Source organism: Chelonia mydas, chromosome 1 (assembly GCF_015237465.2).
Source record: "Chelonia mydas isolate rCheMyd1 chromosome 1, rCheMyd1.pri.v2, whole genome shotgun sequence".
Taxonomy (NCBI): domain Eukaryota; kingdom Metazoa; phylum Chordata; order Testudines; family Cheloniidae; genus Chelonia; species Chelonia mydas.
In genome coordinates this window covers 276,108,326-276,126,646 of record NC_057849.1, presented here as the reverse complement: position 1 = coordinate 276,126,646, position 18,321 = coordinate 276,108,326, and the positions used below count along the sequence as shown (strand labels likewise).

At 42.7% G+C, this 18,321-nt stretch overlaps 1 protein-coding gene across 1 annotated transcript in view; it reads left to right on the top strand.

The window, feature by feature from the left end:
* OTOGL (otogelin like) overlaps positions 1-18,321 on the top strand; it is a gene marked incomplete at its 5' end in the record, with an annotated part of 127,984 nt that overhangs the window by 86,157 nt on the left and 23,506 nt on the right. The window contains 7 exons of the mRNA XM_043546990.1: positions 2,757-2,780; positions 2,905-2,997; positions 4,041-4,230; positions 8,498-8,712; positions 13,759-13,900; positions 14,285-14,470; positions 16,693-16,905. Of these exons, the coding sequence (XP_043402925.1) occupies positions 2,757-2,780; positions 2,905-2,997; positions 4,041-4,230; positions 8,498-8,712; positions 13,759-13,900; positions 14,285-14,470; positions 16,693-16,905 (1,063 nt within the window). The remainder of the gene's footprint in view (positions 1-2,756; positions 2,781-2,904; positions 2,998-4,040; positions 4,231-8,497; positions 8,713-13,758; positions 13,901-14,284; positions 14,471-16,692; positions 16,906-18,321) is intronic.

The window sequence follows — 18,321 nt, the reverse complement described above, 5'->3', positions numbered from 1 at the left end:
CATCTGGGCCCCTGCTTGTCCAGCCAGTCCCACACCTCAGTCCTTACACTTCCAGTCTGTTGCCCAGTCTCCTGCACTCTGCACACACACCCAGCAACCTGTAGCCTGCAGCCCCCTGAGACTCCCAACAATCCCCACACCCCATAGTTCTCCTCCCTGAGCCTTCCTGGGTGAGCTCATTGCTGTTGGGCTTGTAGCTCTTTGGTGGCAACTCCTCCACCAGAACCTGGACACAGTGGAGTTGAAGCATGGCCGCAGAGTGAGTCCAGTGCAGCAGTGGTGGGTGGGGCACAGCCAGTCTCAGAGTGGCAGGCGAAGGCTGGGCACTAATATGGAGCCAGGCAGGTCACTGTGCTTGTGGCTGTGACCTTACCTGCGCTGAGCAGCTGGGTAGGTGGCGAGAGCACTTCCCTGGCATTCTGGCTGGGTGCCACTTCCTGCTTCTTGTAGCCCTGGTTGGGGGCCTCCCCTGCCCACTGGCAGCCCTGCCAGATTCATCCACCATTACTGTTCCCTGTGGAGGGTACTGGGGCAAGTCTACAGAAATCTTGCTCTCAGAAATCTGTTGCTCTCATCAGTTGCCTAATCTGCCTATAGCTAGAGCAGCCTCTAGGTTAAAAAAAATGTGAAATAGTTGTGGGTGAGGACAAAGTCACAAAGTTCAGCCACCAGGTTTGCCGTGACATTATCGGGGATACTGTTCCTGACGGCTTGTAGTCCATCTTTGTCTGGAATATTGGTGTAGAGGGCTTCTACATCCATAGTGGTCAGGATGGTGTTTTCTCCCTGGTCACTCATTTTCAGACCTAAAAGTCGCAATTCTCAAAAAAACCCCAAAAAAACCAAACCCTTCAAAAACAGACTCCAATGAGAATCTGCAGAATTGGAATTAATCTGCAAACTGGACACCATTAAATTAGGCTTGAATAAAGACTGGGAGTGGATGGGTCATTTCACAAAGTAAAAACTAGTTCCGCATGCTAATTTTTTTCCCCTACTGTTACTCACACCTTCTTGTCAACTGTTTGAAATGGGCCATCCTGATCATCACTACAAAAGGTTTTTTTTCCCCTGCTGATAATAGCCCACCTTAATTGATTGGTCTCATTACAGTGGGTATGGCACACCCATTTTTTCATGTTCTCTGTGTATATATCTCTTCCTACTGTATTTTCCACTGCATGCATCTGATGAAGTGGGTTTTAGCCCACGAAAGCTTATGCCCAAATAAATTTGTTAGTCTCTAAGGTGCCCCAAGGACTCCTCTTTTATTTTTTTGCCGATACAGACTAACACGGCTGCCACTCTGAAACCTCTAGGTTAAAGTGACTCAAAAACAGCTTCTTCAAAACAAAGCATTATTGATCATTCACCCAAAGGTACAAAGCATGTAGAGGGAAGGATAAAAACAATAAAGGCCTACGTACATATTTCCTTTTACCTTACTCTTAATCTTTCCTTGTGGGCCTTGTGTGTTTCAGCTAGCCCAGTTACCTCCACCTTTGGGCTGTGCAAAGGAGATGGCCCTTGCTGCAGCTTCGGCTTCGCCCTCTGGCCATTTCTACACGACAGCCACTGCAGTGGCACAGCTAGAGCGTGATAGCTGTGCCACGGTGGTGCTGCAGCATAGAGGCTTTTTACATTGATGGAAGGGTATTTTCCACTGATGTAGGTAATCCTTCTTTCCAAGAGGCATTGACGTAGCCACATGTACACCAGGGTTTAGGCTGACCTAACTACAATGCCCAGGATATGAAATTTTTCGCAGCCCTGAGTGATGGAGCTAGGCTGATCTTAACTTTTAAGTGTAGATCGTGTCTCTCTGTGTCTCTTTGCCAGTTTGTCCGATCTCACTGACACACCCTGGACAGCTTCTGGCCGCTTACTCAACCTCCCACCCCTTTTCTAGGCCTGGGGTCAGGGCAGTCCCTAGCTATACTGGGGCCCTACGCAGCCCTCCTGCAGGGGGGAGGGGGTTGTGGGGCCCCAGGCCTCCACGTGGGGGGCTGGTCCCAGGCCTCCGTGGTGGGGGCAGGACTGGCTTGGGGGGCAGGGGATCCGCCCCCAGCACTTACCTGCGGCGTGGCTGGGGCCCGGTCGCTGCGCTTCCCGCCGCCGGTGAGTGCAGGCCCGGCCCTGCTGCAGTCCTCAGGGGCAGGAAAAGGCGGGGCAGGGACAGGGCAGGGGTGGAGGCTTTGGGGAAGGGGTGGGGTAGGGGCTGGAGCAGCATGCAGCTGCGCAGGGCACCAGGAAACTTGGTGCCCCAAATTTCCTGGTGCCCTATGTAGCTGCGTACTTTGCATATGGGTAAGGATCGCCCTGTCTGGGGTCCTGTAATGGTTAAGTGTTCCCATTGAGATATCTCTTCTCAGCCTTGGCAAAATAGCTACATCCTAGGGTTGGGACGGGGGAGTAATCTCTTCACTACTGTGAAGCTGGCAATTGTGTTTGAGTGTTGGAATGCTCTTTATCTAGGTAGAGGTGTTGTCTTTCCTGCTTGCTTCCCCAATAGGCCCTTTGGCTCTAACTCCAGAGCAAATAAACAACAACACAGAGGCATGCACCATATTAATAAACATATGCTTTGGGACGAACAGGAAGTATATGTTCCCATGTTTAGTGAAAGTTTAGCTAGCATTAAGATTTCAGGAGAAGGACCCTTGGTGTTGAAAATGACTAATAATTTGTCATAGGAAAACAGGAGGAACGTTACTAATATCCCTGCATTTCTAATCTACTTTTTAAATGTTTTTCAGAGTGCAAATTCAATAAGAAAACTAGTGAGTATTTTGTTAATTTTTAAGTATACTACTTGTTATTTATTTACTTGTACATGCTAAAATAAATACTATCCGTAATATTCCCCTTTCCTCCAAACTCTTATTTTGGCATTTTTCTTACAAGGTTTCACCTGGAGGCACTTCAGGGCTCTGTTTTAAGAAATTAAATGTAACAACACCTACAAATAAAGTACTCATCAACCGCTTGGCAAGAAAGGTGAGAATAGCTGTTAATATTCAGCATGTGTATCTTTAAAGGGTAATTTACACAGCGCTACTCGGTTCTAGAATGCCGTAAACCAGTCTTTACAGTTTATGAAGTGTAGGAACAGGGTTACTCCTGTGGTACAGCTCCATTCTTTCCTTGTTGTACTACAAGAGGAACAACAGTATTATTTTATAATATTTTTTGTATAAATACGCTGTTGGCCTTCCCAGTTATCCCTCTTTCATGAATGATTTAGAAAAAAAATTCATAAATATTAAATCTACCAAATTCGTCCCGCTCTTCTTTCATTCTTGATCTCCTATAGCACTGAGGTCAGCTGCCTCTCCTCTTTATTGCTGGAAGTGGTGTTTGTCATTCTGTAGGTAGCATAGTTCCTCAGCATGATTTTAGGGGACACTCTGATGATGGAATTACTATCTTTCAGGTGAATATTGAACTAAGACCCTAAGCAAAGCTGTGGGAATCTTTTGTGATGAAATCCCAAACCAAGAAAAATGTATCAGTTTTTGGTTGGTTTACAAAACCAACATTTGGCCCAGTTTCACAGACTTTTGAAGAAGCACCAGGGATTTGATCATGTTGGTGGAAACTCTGCAAAACATGTTCATAATAGATGTTCAAAATGGTACCAGAATAAAAACTGTTCCTAGACTTGTTGGGTTCCTGATCTCCAGTTCTATGTTTAGTCCATTATATCTCCCTGCTAGTCAATAATAGGTAGGAAGAGAGAAAAAATGAAGAAAGCAGGATGAGTTTCTTATTTGGTCAGTTGGGTGTGGGAACAAGCAAGATTTCCTGTTTTCATAATTACAAAAGATTCTTCCTTCATCATTTTCTCTCATTGCCTACTTCCTTTGTGATTATAGGAGATGGAGGTTGACTAGAAATGCCATGATTTGCACACCCTGATTACCTCTGACAAATGTGATGGAAACAATCTAAAACAATAAAATATAAATGCAATTTGCTATTTCATTAAATGTGTTTCTGGAATTCTGCTGTTCATTTTAAAATATATTTGGTTTATTTAGGTAGTAGTGGATTCTGTAATTCAACCTTTACCTTTCTCAAAACATGGACTGTGTATTCAGGATACTGGTGCCATGTACGTCATTAATACACCTGCTGGCATTAGCATTAAGTGGGCTCATGTTACAGGCATTATAGATATTCAATATGGCTTACATTCTAACACATCTACCAAGACAGAAGGACTTTGTGGTAAGATTATCTTCTCTATTAATCTTTGTTTGTATTATATTTTTTTCACTAAAGTTTTTTATTTTTTTAGTCTTCTCTCACTTAAAAGTTGTACGATACCCCACTTCTTAATGTCGCTGCCAATCAAGATCTATCAGCCATTATCTGTTGTCGTCTTAAAGTCCTTCAGATACGAAACTCTCATTAATTTTAATGAAAATTCTACCTGATCTGGGTTCCCAGGATTGGATCCATAATCTATCAATGAATGTTACTTCTGTTTCAAAGCACCTGTTTAAATAATATCAGGGTAAATAATTATCACTACATTTTATGTATTTATCTCTATTTGAAGTGCACCCCTCAAAAGCTCTGGCTGCATGTAAAAATACTAATGAAATCCACTGAGCAAAAAGAGCCAAATTTTGTGCTCAGAAGAAACCACCAAGGAATGAGTTGAGGTGGAGGCAGTGCATTCAATGGGCTTTGCAAAGGGATGCTAATGCCTGAAGGGCTTTCTCCCCCATCCATTGTAAAGGAAGGAATGGCCTAGCCCTGGGATGATGGGAGCAATTACCAAATCTGTGGGTTTGGCTAAGGAGCTGATTCCCTTGTAGACGCAGGAGTCAGATCCAGGCCTGCTATGGTTCCTTAATCCACAATGGTACCTGCTTATGGACAGGGCTTTTTGGTTTTCACTCTTCAGAAAGACAAGCCATAGGAAAAAAGAGCAATGCAAGGGGGAAAAAAAAACATGGTAAAACTATCTGTGGCATGGTGTTGGTGCCTCATGAAGTACTGAGTGCATCCCTAAATTGATGTCTTACCAGGCTCTTTGACATAAGAGGCACATGACAGATTTAATAGGGAAGAGAACAAAAAGTAAAGATTCATAACTAATGTGACCTATAAATTTGTTATTGACTTGATACAGCAACTCGACCATATAACACATTTAATTTGGATATAACTTCTGCAGAGTGTAATGAATATTGATGTGGAAGCACATAAACACAACAGCTGCAGGAGAAATATTTGTTAAAACTGGGATCTTGTGGTTACAGCAAAAGTGTTCTAAGAGTGAGGACACTCTGTTCCTCAATTTCTGAAGAATTGATAATTAACAGTTGCTAGTGCAGAAAATCACAGGAACAGTTTTGAATAATATAGCTCTTTTTTCCCACCCAATTCTTATTTTCCTATCTGGAGTCACAGATCACAGTTTTAAAAGCTTTCCTCTTCCCTTTAGCTCTTTGTAGTCAAATTCAAACTGACAAGATAATATTATAATCCTAAGTGTAAAGAGGTATTTTAATTTTTGTATAAATACTGCTCAGTACCAGTCACAATGTAATTTAACAATTACTGCTCTATATAACTCATGAATTTTATTTGAACTTCAAATTATTTTATTCTTTTTAAAAGAATTAATTTCAAAATAACAGGCCAATGTTAATTCCACCAGATAAAATATATAGACTAAGCCAGTGGTGGTGAGTTATATGGACCTGTGGCCGCCCAAGCTCCAGGAATATTCAGGGCCACCATGCACCTTCCCCAGAGCGTCTCCCGGCACTGGGGGTCCCCGCCTGGCGCTGCCAACACTGGCAGCATAGCGGGGCTAAGGCGGCTTACTGCCTGCCCTCGCTCCGCGCCACTCCCAAAAGTGGCTGGCACGTCCCTGTGGCCCTGGAGGAGAGGGTGTGTGTCTCCGTGCACTGCCCCGCCCCAAGTGCCGACTCCGCAGCTCCCATTGGCCTGGAACTACAGCCAATGGGAGCTGCAGGGGCGATGCCTGCGGGCAGTGGCGTGCAGAGAGCCCCCCCCGGTCTCCCTAGCTAGGAGCCTCTACCAGAGGGGTGTGCATGTCACTTTTGGGAGCTGCGTGAGGCCATACCCCTCACCCTCTCCCGCACCCCAACCCCATGCCCCAGTCCAGAGCCTGCACCCAAACTCCCTCCCAGAGCTCTCCCCCGCACGCACTTCTGTACCCCACCCCGCTGCCCCAGCCCAGAGCCCGCAACCCACACCGAACTTCCTCCCAGAGCCCAACCCCTGCACCCTCTCCTGCACCCAAACTCCTTCCCAGAGCCTGCCCCCGTCCTGCATCCCAACCTCCTGCCCCAGCCCACTCCCCATACCCCGTACCCAAACTCCCTCCCAGAGCCTGACCCCTCACCTTTCCCGCACCCAAACTACCTCCCAGAGCCCAAATCCTATCCTGCACCCAAACTCCCTCCCAGACTCTTAGGCAGGGGTGTGTGTGTGTGGGGGGGGGACTTGGACCCAGACCCGGACCCGGACCTGGACCTGTTCATGCATGTTAAATCACATTTTAAATGAGACTTTGGTGTTTAAATTGTATGAAGCAAAATTTGTAGAGTTTGATAATGAAATCATCCAGCTACTGTAATTGCACCAGAATAACAAATTTGTTTTATATCCAGACATATCAGGAAGATCTCAAGACACAAATCATGCCTACCAGGACTTTAAAAACACGTAAACACCAATTAAAAATCCATTATGACTCAAGAGGAAATTAAAAAGTGCTCTATGGCCTGGGAAGAAAAGGAAACAAACAAACAAATTAGATAATAATAAAAAGACATAGGAACCCCAGCTGCCCATTCCCCAATCAAAAATATTCAGTGTCACTTTGGGTGTAGAGAACTCTGCTACTTATTTGCTAAATCAAACTCCATCCATAAAGATTCAAATTCTACCCTTTTATTGTTTTTTATTGTTTTATTGTTTATGTATAATATATATTTATAGGAAGGTATTTCAGTGATGTCAAAATACCCGTCTTTCAGTATGGAAATTGCATCTGTTGTCTCTCCGTACAATATCAAATTCATAAGAGAATAGTGAACATTAATTTTTAAAATATGTTAGATGCATCTTTCTGCACTGAGAAATCAAGTAACACAAGTATTTGTGGTAAAGAAGGCAATTTATTCAATTTTTTTTAAATTACTTTTAATAACTTCTAGCGTTTAGAAATGTTGAGATAAATCCAAATAATGTGCCAGATTATGAGCTCTTTCCTGCCCATGGTGAGTTCCACAGTTCAGAGCACCTGTTTCCCCTTAGTGGTTCAGCAAGAGCTCCCATTCTCAGGCTTTTGGACTACCTGGCCGTTGCCTCTCTTCGATGGAGACACCCATCTGTCTCCCTTCTGACTGGGGTATCTTCAGGCTGGACAGTACCCTTCATTATTCCCAGCAAGAGACACTGCCTAAGCAAGCCTGCTTACTTTCTATTCATAGGGTTAACAGTGTAACTGTCCACAGTTATAAGTTACCACACAGCACTTCCTATGCAAGCCTAGTTTATTCTTAGTGTAAAAGCACTACAGAAAAACATATTAAAACAATAAAAGAACCTATACAGATGTTAATAATCTTACCAGAGATTCTATTCCCACCACCTTCAATATGGGTTCTGGCAAATGAGTCTTGAAACCTTCCCAAAGGGGTCTCTTGTGGTGACAAGGTCATAAGAGCCTCATTTCAGAACTAGCACACTTGTGATATGTTTAGTTCACCCTTTATACAGTTTAAGGGTCTTTGACCTGGGATTGCCAGGAGCAGGTAATTAGCAACAAATCTGAAGTGGGTATTTGCATTCCCCTCACCCCCAACTATTTCCTAGGAAATCCACTTTATATGCATTGTCCTAAACTGTGCTTTGAAGTTCCTCATATCTCCCAGAGATTGCATTAATCCTATCTTCCTGCTAAAAAAAAAATTCCATACAATCCCACAATAGTACATATTTGCATTTTTAATACAATGAACTCCAAAGATGTTAAACTTAATTCAAGAAGGTTTGTCCAGGATATTGCAGTCTGTCACAGTGAGCTGTTATTTGCATAAGCACTCTTATTTAAATTTATAATAGAACTTGTGGAATTAGGTCCTACTCAATGTGAGTAAGAGTGTCAGAATTTGGTACAATCTGAGTGAGTCTGCCATTCTGCCTGTGACATATTTTAGTATCAGTTTGGTTAATCCATGTCTGAGAAAGTTTTTAATTGAACTGTATGATCCGTCTGTCTAACTAAAATATTATTGATAATAAATACCCAATAAATAGTACCCAATAAAAATTAAAACCATATTTAGGAAATTCTAACTTTTGCAAATGCAATAGACTATTGCAAATAAACTTGTTTACAAACTGATTTGATCCAAAGTTAACATTACCTTATCATTTGCACTTTTCTTTAATTGAAGAACAAATGTTCTATATTTATTCACTAAATATGATGCACTGTTTTAAGGTGTGTGCAATGGAGACCCAGTTGATGACCTCAAGATGCAAAATAGGACTATAATTACAAATGTGGAAGAAATAGAAGCATTTATTAAAAGTTGGGAAATTGAGAAATCAGTTGATGTAGCAACCAGGAGGCCAGTAAGAAATTGTACTGAAGATAACTGCACTTACTGTATGGAGCTGTTAAACAGAAGAGTTTTTGTCCCATGTCACAAAAAAGTAAGTACAAAGAAATAAGCAGTTCCAAGTCTAAAATAATTAAATTTATAATAATAATATAATGTATAATATTTATTTTTATGTTTCACTTGCTTCCAGTGTTTAGCCAAGATACTGACTGAATTAATTCCTCCTCCATGTGCTCATGGGTAACCTCAGATGGTCTCCTGGTCCGCAGATCTCTGAGAGTTTGTCTTCACTGCATTGTTAGCTTGAGCTGTACCTCAGGTTTTGCCCCTAATCCAACTCCTGTCCATCCACACACATCTCTAGCTTGAGCCAATTGGTGGTGCTTTAAACTCTAGCTAACCAGCCTCGGGGGCGGGGGGGTAGATGAGGATGTGCTGAAGCTGAAGTGCTGCTGAAGCTTGAGCTAGTAATGCAGTGGGGATATTGCAGCTCAAGTTACAACAACTCATCAAAAACAATGAGGAGTCCTTGTGGCACCTTAGAGACTAACAAATTTGTTTGGGCATAAGCTTTCGTGTGCTATAACCCACTTCATCAAATGAATGGAGTGAAAAATTCAGTTGGCAGGTATAAATGTACAGCACATGAAAAGATGGGAGTTGCCTTACTAAGAATAAATGGACACAAATCAGACATCAAGAATTGTAACATTCAAAAACCAGTAGGAGAACACTTCAATCTCCCTGGACACTCAATAACAGACTTAAAAGTGGCCATTCTTCAACAGAAAAACTTCAAAAACAGACTTCAACAAGAAACTGCAGAACTGGAATTAATTTGCAAACTTGACACCATCAAATTAGGCCTGAATAAAGGCTGGTAGTGGCTGAGTCATTACAAAATATAATTTTCCCTCTGTTGATATTCACCCCTTCTTGTCAACTGTTGGAAATGGGCCACATCCACCCGAATTGAATTGGCCTCGTTAGCACTGATCCCCCACTTGGTAATGAAACACCCACCTTTTCATGTGCTGTATATTTATACCTGCCTGCTGAATTTTTCACTCCATGCATCTGATGAAGTGGGTTATAGCCCACGAAAGCTTATGCCCAAATAAATTTGTTAGTCTCTAAGGTGCCACAAGGACTCCTCGTTGCTTTTGCTGATACAGACTAACACGCTGCCACTCTGAAACCCAACAACTCATCAGCAGCCTGTGTTGCTTCAGCATGACGACTCTCACTGGAAGTAGCCTGGCTCGAATGGAGTAACTTGAGTGTACTAACGTGAGCTAACAATAACAGTGAAGACAAGCTGTGAATGTGTGGACCACCCTGTCACTCCTGGAAGTACCATGCCATACTTGAAAAGAACATATAGGAGGCAGAGATTCCACAGCATCAGCCTGACATTGAAGTATTGTTCAGAAAGGGTAATGTTTAGTACATGATCAAGAAGCATGTTGCTCAGAGTGAAGGCCTAATGGTTCTATTGAAAGTAATAGCATCCAGTTCTGACTTACAGAAGCATCTGAGTCACATAGACATTAGCCTAGTCACTCCTATACTTGTAGGTAATGCTCAAAATGAATTTGTTAGTCTCTAAGGTGCCACAAGTACCCCTCATTCTTTTTGCTGATACAGACTAACATGGCTACCACTCTGAATCCTATACTTGTGATATCCTTACAGACAGTGTTTATTTTCAGTACTTCTAGTAATGACATAGTTCAATACATCAGCTGCCACTAGAGGTAGCTGGTGCAATGCAGGCAGGTTAGGCATGGTTTGCAGGGGAAGAGAAATAAGAAGTTTTGAGGAGAGGAAATATGACCGTACAACCTTGCCTACTCCCAAGGGCTTGCCGACATGGTGCACCAGAGGGATGTAAATTGTAGAGCACTCTGAAGTGCTGCTCTCTAACTGCTCCATGCAGAGGTGACTGGTAACTGCTGATGGTGGGGAGGCAGGGGTGAAAGTAACTTAAGGGACTTACCGGTATGCAGGACTGTGGTCCTGAGCAGGCAGGGGTTCCTCGGGCAGAAGGGGTGGGGCCTTTAAATCCCCAAGCCTTTAAATCACTGCTGCTACCCTGGGGCTCCAGCGGTGATTTAAAGGGCCCTGGGCTCTGGCTTCAGTAGCAGCGGCCGGGAGCCCCGGGCCCTTTAAATCACCACCAGAGCCACGTGGTAGCGGTAGCTGCGGTAGTGGCCGGGAGCCCCAGGTCCTTTAAATCACCACCGGAGCCCCATTGTAGTTGTAGCTGTGGCAGCGGCCGGGAACCCTGGGGTTCTGGCGGCGATTTAAAGGGCCTGGGGCTCCGGCTGCTGCTTGGAGCCCAGGGCCCTTTTAAATTGCCTGCTTGGGAAAGCTGCCCCCTGCCAGTACGGTTGGGTGTGTACCGGCTCTTGCTGGTACACTGGACCGGACTGTCTTACTTTCACCTCTGGGGGGAGGAGGGAAGGCACAATTTAAAGGTTCTGGTGGTATGCAGCAGTTCAGCGCAGGCATTCAAGAGACAAAGGAGTTTTGATTTCTAGAGCTACTTTTGATGTCATATTTTACAATAATATGTAATAGCAGATGGAGACTGTTCTAAAAGAGAGCTACACATGAAGAAGCTCTGGATTGCTCTGGCATATTCTATCAATTTGAGGAACAGAGATATTTTCAAACCAATCCCTTGATATGATCTTTTAGAGCTCTTGTGGTAATATCAGCACCCAGTAATTATGTCAGGAATCTGTTCTAATTTAACCATATAAAATTATTTTTCCTCTCTATTTGAATCTACTCTCTCTTCTGGGTTTACAGGGAGACTTTGGCTGTCTTAGGCATCACAAATACCAGAAATCTCATGCTAACCCTCCTGGTAGCTATGATGTCTCTTCTGGACAAATTGGAGAAAGTCCAGAAAAGAGCAACAAAAATTATTAAAGATCTAGAAAAACATGCCCTATAAGGAAAGATGGAAAAAAATGTGTTTGTTTGGTCTGGAGAAGAGAAGACTGAGAGGGGACATGACAGTTTTCAACTACATAAAAGGTAGTTTCAAGGAGGAGGGAGAAAAATTGTTCTCCTTAATCTGAGGATAAAACAAGAAGCAATGAGTTTAAATTGCGGCAAAGACGGTTTAGGCTTGATATTAGGGAAAAACTTCCTAACTGTCAGGGTAGTTAAGCATTGGAATAAATTGCCCAAGGAGGTTGTGGAATCTCCGTCATTGGAGATTTTTAAGAGCACAAACACCTGTCGGGATCTAGATAATACTTAGTCCTGCCATAAGTGCAAGGGACTGGACTAGATGACCTCTTGAGGTCCTTTCCAGTCCTACAATTCTATGATTCACAGCTCAGGTTTATTTATGTGATTGACCAATTCAGAACTCCAAATCCCAACTCTCTTGTGAAGTGGCTTGGGTTTGTATCTGAAGTTTAGGAACTTGAATTTGGATTGAAATGTCACAACTGACCCACTTTTGTTGTTAAGATTACAAGATACAAATGTAACTTTCCAGTTCTTCTTATTTATTATAATATATTTTGACATTAAGGCCCCAGTCCAGCAAACTCTTTAGCATATGCTCAATTATAAGCATGTGAGTAGTCCTACTGAAATGAACAGAACTACTCAAATCCTTGGATTTAAGCACATTTAGGTACTCTGCTGGATTAGGGCCTTTAGAAAAAAATGAAACAAAATATCCATTGTCACAGTTTCAGTGGAACTGCACTTGTATTCCTCCCGGCCCCCACTGCCGCTCCAGGCTCCCCGCTCCAACGTTTCCAGTGCCCTAGGGCCCTACTGCCTCTCCCCTCCCACACTGGCCTGAGCTGCCTTCTGCATCCTCCCACAAACACCCCAGGCTGCGTCCACTGTTGAGCTGTAGTTAACTGCAGCTGCTACCAGCTGGGTCTCAAATCACTGCTCTGGGCACCACCTAGTGGGGCTCAGTGGGAGAGCTCAATGCTGGTGCCTTTTCCAGGCACATCCCCCTCAGCCGTGCTTGGAAGAAATCTGGGGGGCACGTAACGCTGCATTTCCCCCCCACCCCATGTGTCACTTATGGCCCCATGTAGACTCCATGAAACAGGAATATGTTAATGCATACTTTTAGAGCACATCAGTGGGGTCTATACTTCAGAGCACTTTACAACTCACTCCCCTCTGGTGCGCATTGCTGGACTGTGCTGACAAGCCTCAAGACTTCTTTTACATCTGGTGCTTTCTCAGAGTAGGAGCAAAGGTCCAGATTCCAATTCCTAATTTTATTTTTGTTCTTTCCTACCTCTCCTCCTCTGTGGTTTGTTCTGCCCTGCTCTGCCCTTCCCTATAAATCTCTTTGACTGTAGACCAGCCAACTGTGAGCAGCATCATGGGCAGCTCAACCACTTCCTTCAAGCTCCAGAGACATTTCCTGTCTTTTCCCCTGCTTCTATCTGAAGGGAGAAAATGGAGGGAACTCTGATTGAAGGAGTGGGCTGAGGAGAAAAACTGAGTGACATTTTAGTAAGTGTCATTTGAAGAAACTTGACAGGGGCAAGAGAGGAGGGAGCTGTGGAAAGCAATGTGGCAGCAGGAGGGAAAAGGTGGGGATAGTCTTTGGTTCGTACACTTTGATGTCTTCAGCTTCTAATAGTTCAGAGGTAGGTCGGGTAGTCAAAATATATGACAAAACCATTGGGTTCTGAACACCACTCCTCACAGAGCTGTCAGGAGCGCCGATACACTGAATCTGTGTGCTCCATTTCTGAGCTGCATCAATGTTTGACATTGTGTCAAAGCCATGAATGCTTGGCCAGCCAGAATGAAGTTTATTCTCTTATGTGCACATGAAAGTGGCAGAGCCAGAGAGGACAGAATATACTGTGTGCTTCATAGAAGTGAAATGAAACAAAATTCAAAAAGTCAAGAAGGATCAGTAACAAAACTGCCCAGTAGTGAGCACACAAATGTGGGGAGAGTGCAGAATCATAGAAATAGTCATCAGAAACAGAAAAGGTATTGACTTCCTGTCAGTCAGGGATTCCTGATGATTCTTTTCCCTCACAGTGATAATATTTCTTGTAATTAATTAGCAACTTTGATTACAAAAAGCTGTTCTCATTAAATCTCAATTAAAACGTAATTCTAGGTTTCACCACAAGACTTTTGTGAGAAGATGTGGATCAACAATACCTACTTTTGGAATTATGAATGTGATGCACTTTCTGCATATGTGGCTTTGTGCAACAAACATAATATCTGCATTAAGTGGAGGACACCAGATTACTGTTGTAAGTAAATTACACCTACTCTATCTCCAGACATAATTTACTATCACTGCAACATTTCTGTGTCTTGTATACTAGCCAGAAATTTTTTTTTAACATATTATTGCTAGAAGATTTACCCTTTCAGTCACAGCCTTGTTAAATCATGGTAAAATTTCTTAAAACTCTAAAGTTATGCCTTTCATTAAATATGTTATAACTTAATTCTAATCTTGACTTAATTAGTCATGTGTATTCCTGAAGCATAATTTTGTAATTTATGTTGCTAAAAATGTAAAAACATATGCTTTTTATTATATAAACATTTTGCTCTTACTACATATTTTCTCCTTTGAAAATAAGAAAATGAAAGCAATACTTTGTTTCCTCTTTGTGTGTGACTTTCAGCTCTGGGTTGTCCTGATGGCAAGGAATACCAGCCTTGTGTGCAACCCTGTGCAGCCAAAACATGCCTAAATAAATGGTTCTATGAAGAATCCCCGTGCTCCTATTTAAGAGAAGACTGTGTATGTAAAAATGGAACTATTCTCCATAGAACAGACTCTGACCTCTGCATACCTGAAGAAAAATGTGGTAAGTAAAGCTAAGCAGAGTGGCTGAGTAGGTATGTTACTATAACCCACTAACTGGTGGGTTATATTGACATCTCATAGTAAGTTATGTACCCTATCTTTGCCCAGTCACCAGAGAATGTGAATCTGTTACAGCCCCAGGTATGGAGCTTGGCTCTTCAGCTCAAGCTGTAGAAATTCATGCTTTCAGCTGTGGAGGTCCTTGGTGCAATCCCTGTTGTTGGTCGAAGGGCCATTACAGTAGGATGTTCTTTCTGTGTTTCTACAACTTGTTTCCTCTCAGCGCACCCAGGAAGGAAAACAAGGAATAGTTCCTGTCCTCTATATTGAGTAGCTTTGTGTCCACCCTTTGTTCAAGAAGTTTGTAATTTGGGGGTGCTTTTGGGCCAGCAGCTGTTCCTGCCAGCTTGTTCTGGGGGGACTAGGCTTCTAGGCTAATGGCTTTTTGGCAGTCCCGGCTTCTGGGGTCTGCAGCTCCAGGGCACTCCACCAAGCAGACTGCACCAGAGTCGAAAAATTTAAAAATGTTTGGCTTTTGTTCTGAGTTGAAACAAAACTAAATTTAGAAATACTGGAATCCTCCTTGACAGCTTTAGTTATAATCCTGTGTTAATGTTCAGACTAATTACCACTGAGTCATACTGGAAAATGGATATAATTAGCTCCATTACCTGGGGTTTTTAGAACTCAAAACTGTGGTAACTTAACCTGTTTTTTAGGCAGTGTCAGGAACAAATCAATGGGGACACAGCTCCTCTGTCTGATAAATGATTGGTACAAACAAGAGTGATTTCACTGAAAGCTCCTTCTTTACTGAGTCTCAGGCACATATACAGATACATATACAGGTTTAGAGCATCCCAGATTATAGTTACCCAAAGTTTGAGATGATGGTTTCCAGTGATCAACAGCCAGGCTTTCAGGGGCTCTCCTTTTGTCCACCTGCTTGGGGAGATGTCAGTCTTTGCTCAAAGAAAAGCTTCCTTGAGTGTTCCAAAGTGTATTTTTGAACTTAAATTTTTATAGCTAATTTAAATAGTACACATAACTTATAGGCACTCCGAGTGGGTCACCAATTTTTTTAGTTTTAGCAAATTCCTCATTTTTTATTAGCAAAACATTTTTAGTATTTGTAGCTATAACAACAACAAAACATATGTTAGGGGCACTTAAAATCAAGGTTGGCTATTTACATACTCCTCTCCATTTTCATGGTCGGTTAACTTTCTGTCTCATCCTCCCATTCTAATTAGCAAAACTGCAATCATGCAGCTATTTGGCCTTGCCTTTCAAAGTCCTAACAATTATTTTTAATGATATGGTATTTGGTTTTCAGCTAATAGTGTCTGGATACACAAAATGACTGCATTTATGTTAAATTTAATTCTCCCACAAAACAGCCAATGTGTAAAGGGAATGGCAGTGTCTATTTGGATCAAATGGTTTTGAATGCCAGTCACGGGTAGGAAGCTTAGGCTGAAGTTTATCTTGTGGTATTGTTTTTGAGTTATAAATAGATTCAAGGAAGGAAGTGAGGTTGGACTCTTACTCAGGGTTTGTGGCTCTGTGAGCATGAGGTAGAAAGATTCAGGCCATTCAAATCTAGGTTATGACAGCAAATGCTTCTTAGAGGGCCTAAATGACACGAGGAGGTATCAGAGAGACAAGCTGAGTGAGGTAATATCTTTCATTGCACCAACTTCTGTTGCTGAGAGGAGACAAGCTTTAGAGTCACAAATAAAAGATATTACCTCACCCACCTTGTCTCTCTAGTGTCCTGGGACCGACACAGCTATAACCACACTGCGTACAAGGAGGTATCATTAGAGAGGTAACTTCTGATGTAACTGGGACCCAGACAATTCAAGGCTGTAAAGTTAGTCACTGACTCCTTGAATTTATCCCAGAAGCAAAGAGGAAGTATGTGCAGAAACTTGAACTCTGGTGTTATGCACATCAGCTATCATACCATTCAGTGGAGCTGGCATTCTATACCACCTAGAGTTTCTGTTAACAGAATAGATCAATTAAATTAGTAATTTTCAATGTATCAGACTCAATCATGTTTTAGAAAACAATGCAGACCTTTCAATTAAATACTTGATAAAATATTGCATATCCTTTCATGCCATGAGGCTTTCCAGCTGACACGTTATTTGTACTAGTCAGGAATAAATCTGTGCTAAATACATGTCTGAAGGATGTAATATTTTTCTTCCTTAGCATGTACAGATAATGAAGGACAGCCTCGTTCTGCTGGAGAGGTTTGGAATGGGTCCATTAAAGGGTGTTGTATGTATAACTGTTTGGAGAATGGAAGTGTTATTGCTATAGAACCTGAATGCAGTGAAGACCCACTACCAATCTGTGAGCGGGAAGGTGAAGTTATCATTAATGTCATTGAAGAGAGGGCTTGCTGTCCAAAGAAAGTTTGCGGTATGTATGCAGCCAAACATATTTTCCATAACAAGAGTGCTAAGGAGGTGTTTAAACATTTATTGACATGGATTGATTTGCAGGCAGGGTTCAGGGTAAAACTTTCAAAAATGCCTAATTGACTTAAGAGTGAAAACCCTATTTTCAAAAGTGACTTAGGGTATGTCTACACTGCAACTAATCAGTGGCTGGCCTGCATCAGCTGGCTTGGGCTCATGGGGCTGAGGCTGTGGGACTGTAAAATTGCAGTATAGACATTTGGGCTCAGGCTGGACCCTGAGCTATGGGACCCTCCCCCCTCGTGGGGTCCCAGAGCTTGGTCTCTAGCGCAAGCCCAAACATGTTTAGTTGTAGGCACACATGTAGGCACGTAGGACCGAAGTCTCTCAGAAAATCAATGGGATTTAAGCTCAGAATTGTCTTAGTCGCTTTTGAAAATGGGACTCAGGTTTCTAAGGCTATGTCTACACTAGAGACCTTACACCAGCCCAGCTGTACCACCGCAGCTGCACTGCTGTAAGGTCTCCTTTGTAGCCATTCTCTGCCGATGGGCAAGAGCTCTCCTGTCGGCATAATTAAACCACCTCCAAAGAGCAATGGTAGCTATGTCGGTGTGAGAGCATCCCCCACTGACATAGCACTGTCCACACCAGCACTTCTGTTGGTGTAACTTATGTCAGTCAGGGGTGTGTTTTTTCATACCCCTGACTGACAAAAGTTTTAATGACAAAAGTGCTAGTGTAGACATAGTGTAGGCTAATTTTACATAGGCCAAACTTTCCTAAACAGTTTGCAGATTATTCCTATCTTGGAAGGGATATGATAGAACAGTCCTCACACCTAGGGTCAATGCTGAACTTTTAAATAGAAGAGTGTGGACGTGTCTGCATGAACAATTAACCACAGCAAGCTGGAGTGTGAATCTACTCTGCATTAGCCTTCCGCAGTGTAACTAACTGTGTGGACCCTTTTGATGCACGTTAACAGTTTGTTAATGCTCTTTGAGCAAGTCCAAAGAGGACTAGAGCAAAGTGCTCTACAAGCTGTTAACATGCATCAGCAGAGTGCACATGGACAGTTAGACTGCAGCAGGCTAGTGCGGGGTAGATTCACACCCCAGCTTGCCATGGTATAAATGTTCATGTAGACAAACCCTAAGGTAATTCTCCCTAGTTGTTGCACATTACGTATTCTATTGTGCAAATAATAAATAATGGTATTATTGATAACAGTACTGGCGATAGGCCCAAACACAGATTGCTGTCCGCTAGTGCTAGGTTTATTATGTACACAGAGTAGTCCACAGTCCCTGCCCTGAAGAGTTTAAAATCTAAATAGACAAGTCATAGGGTGAGACAAAGGAAATGTTATGACTGACCACAGTTTTGCATGTGGGAGCTGAGATAGAGAGACTTG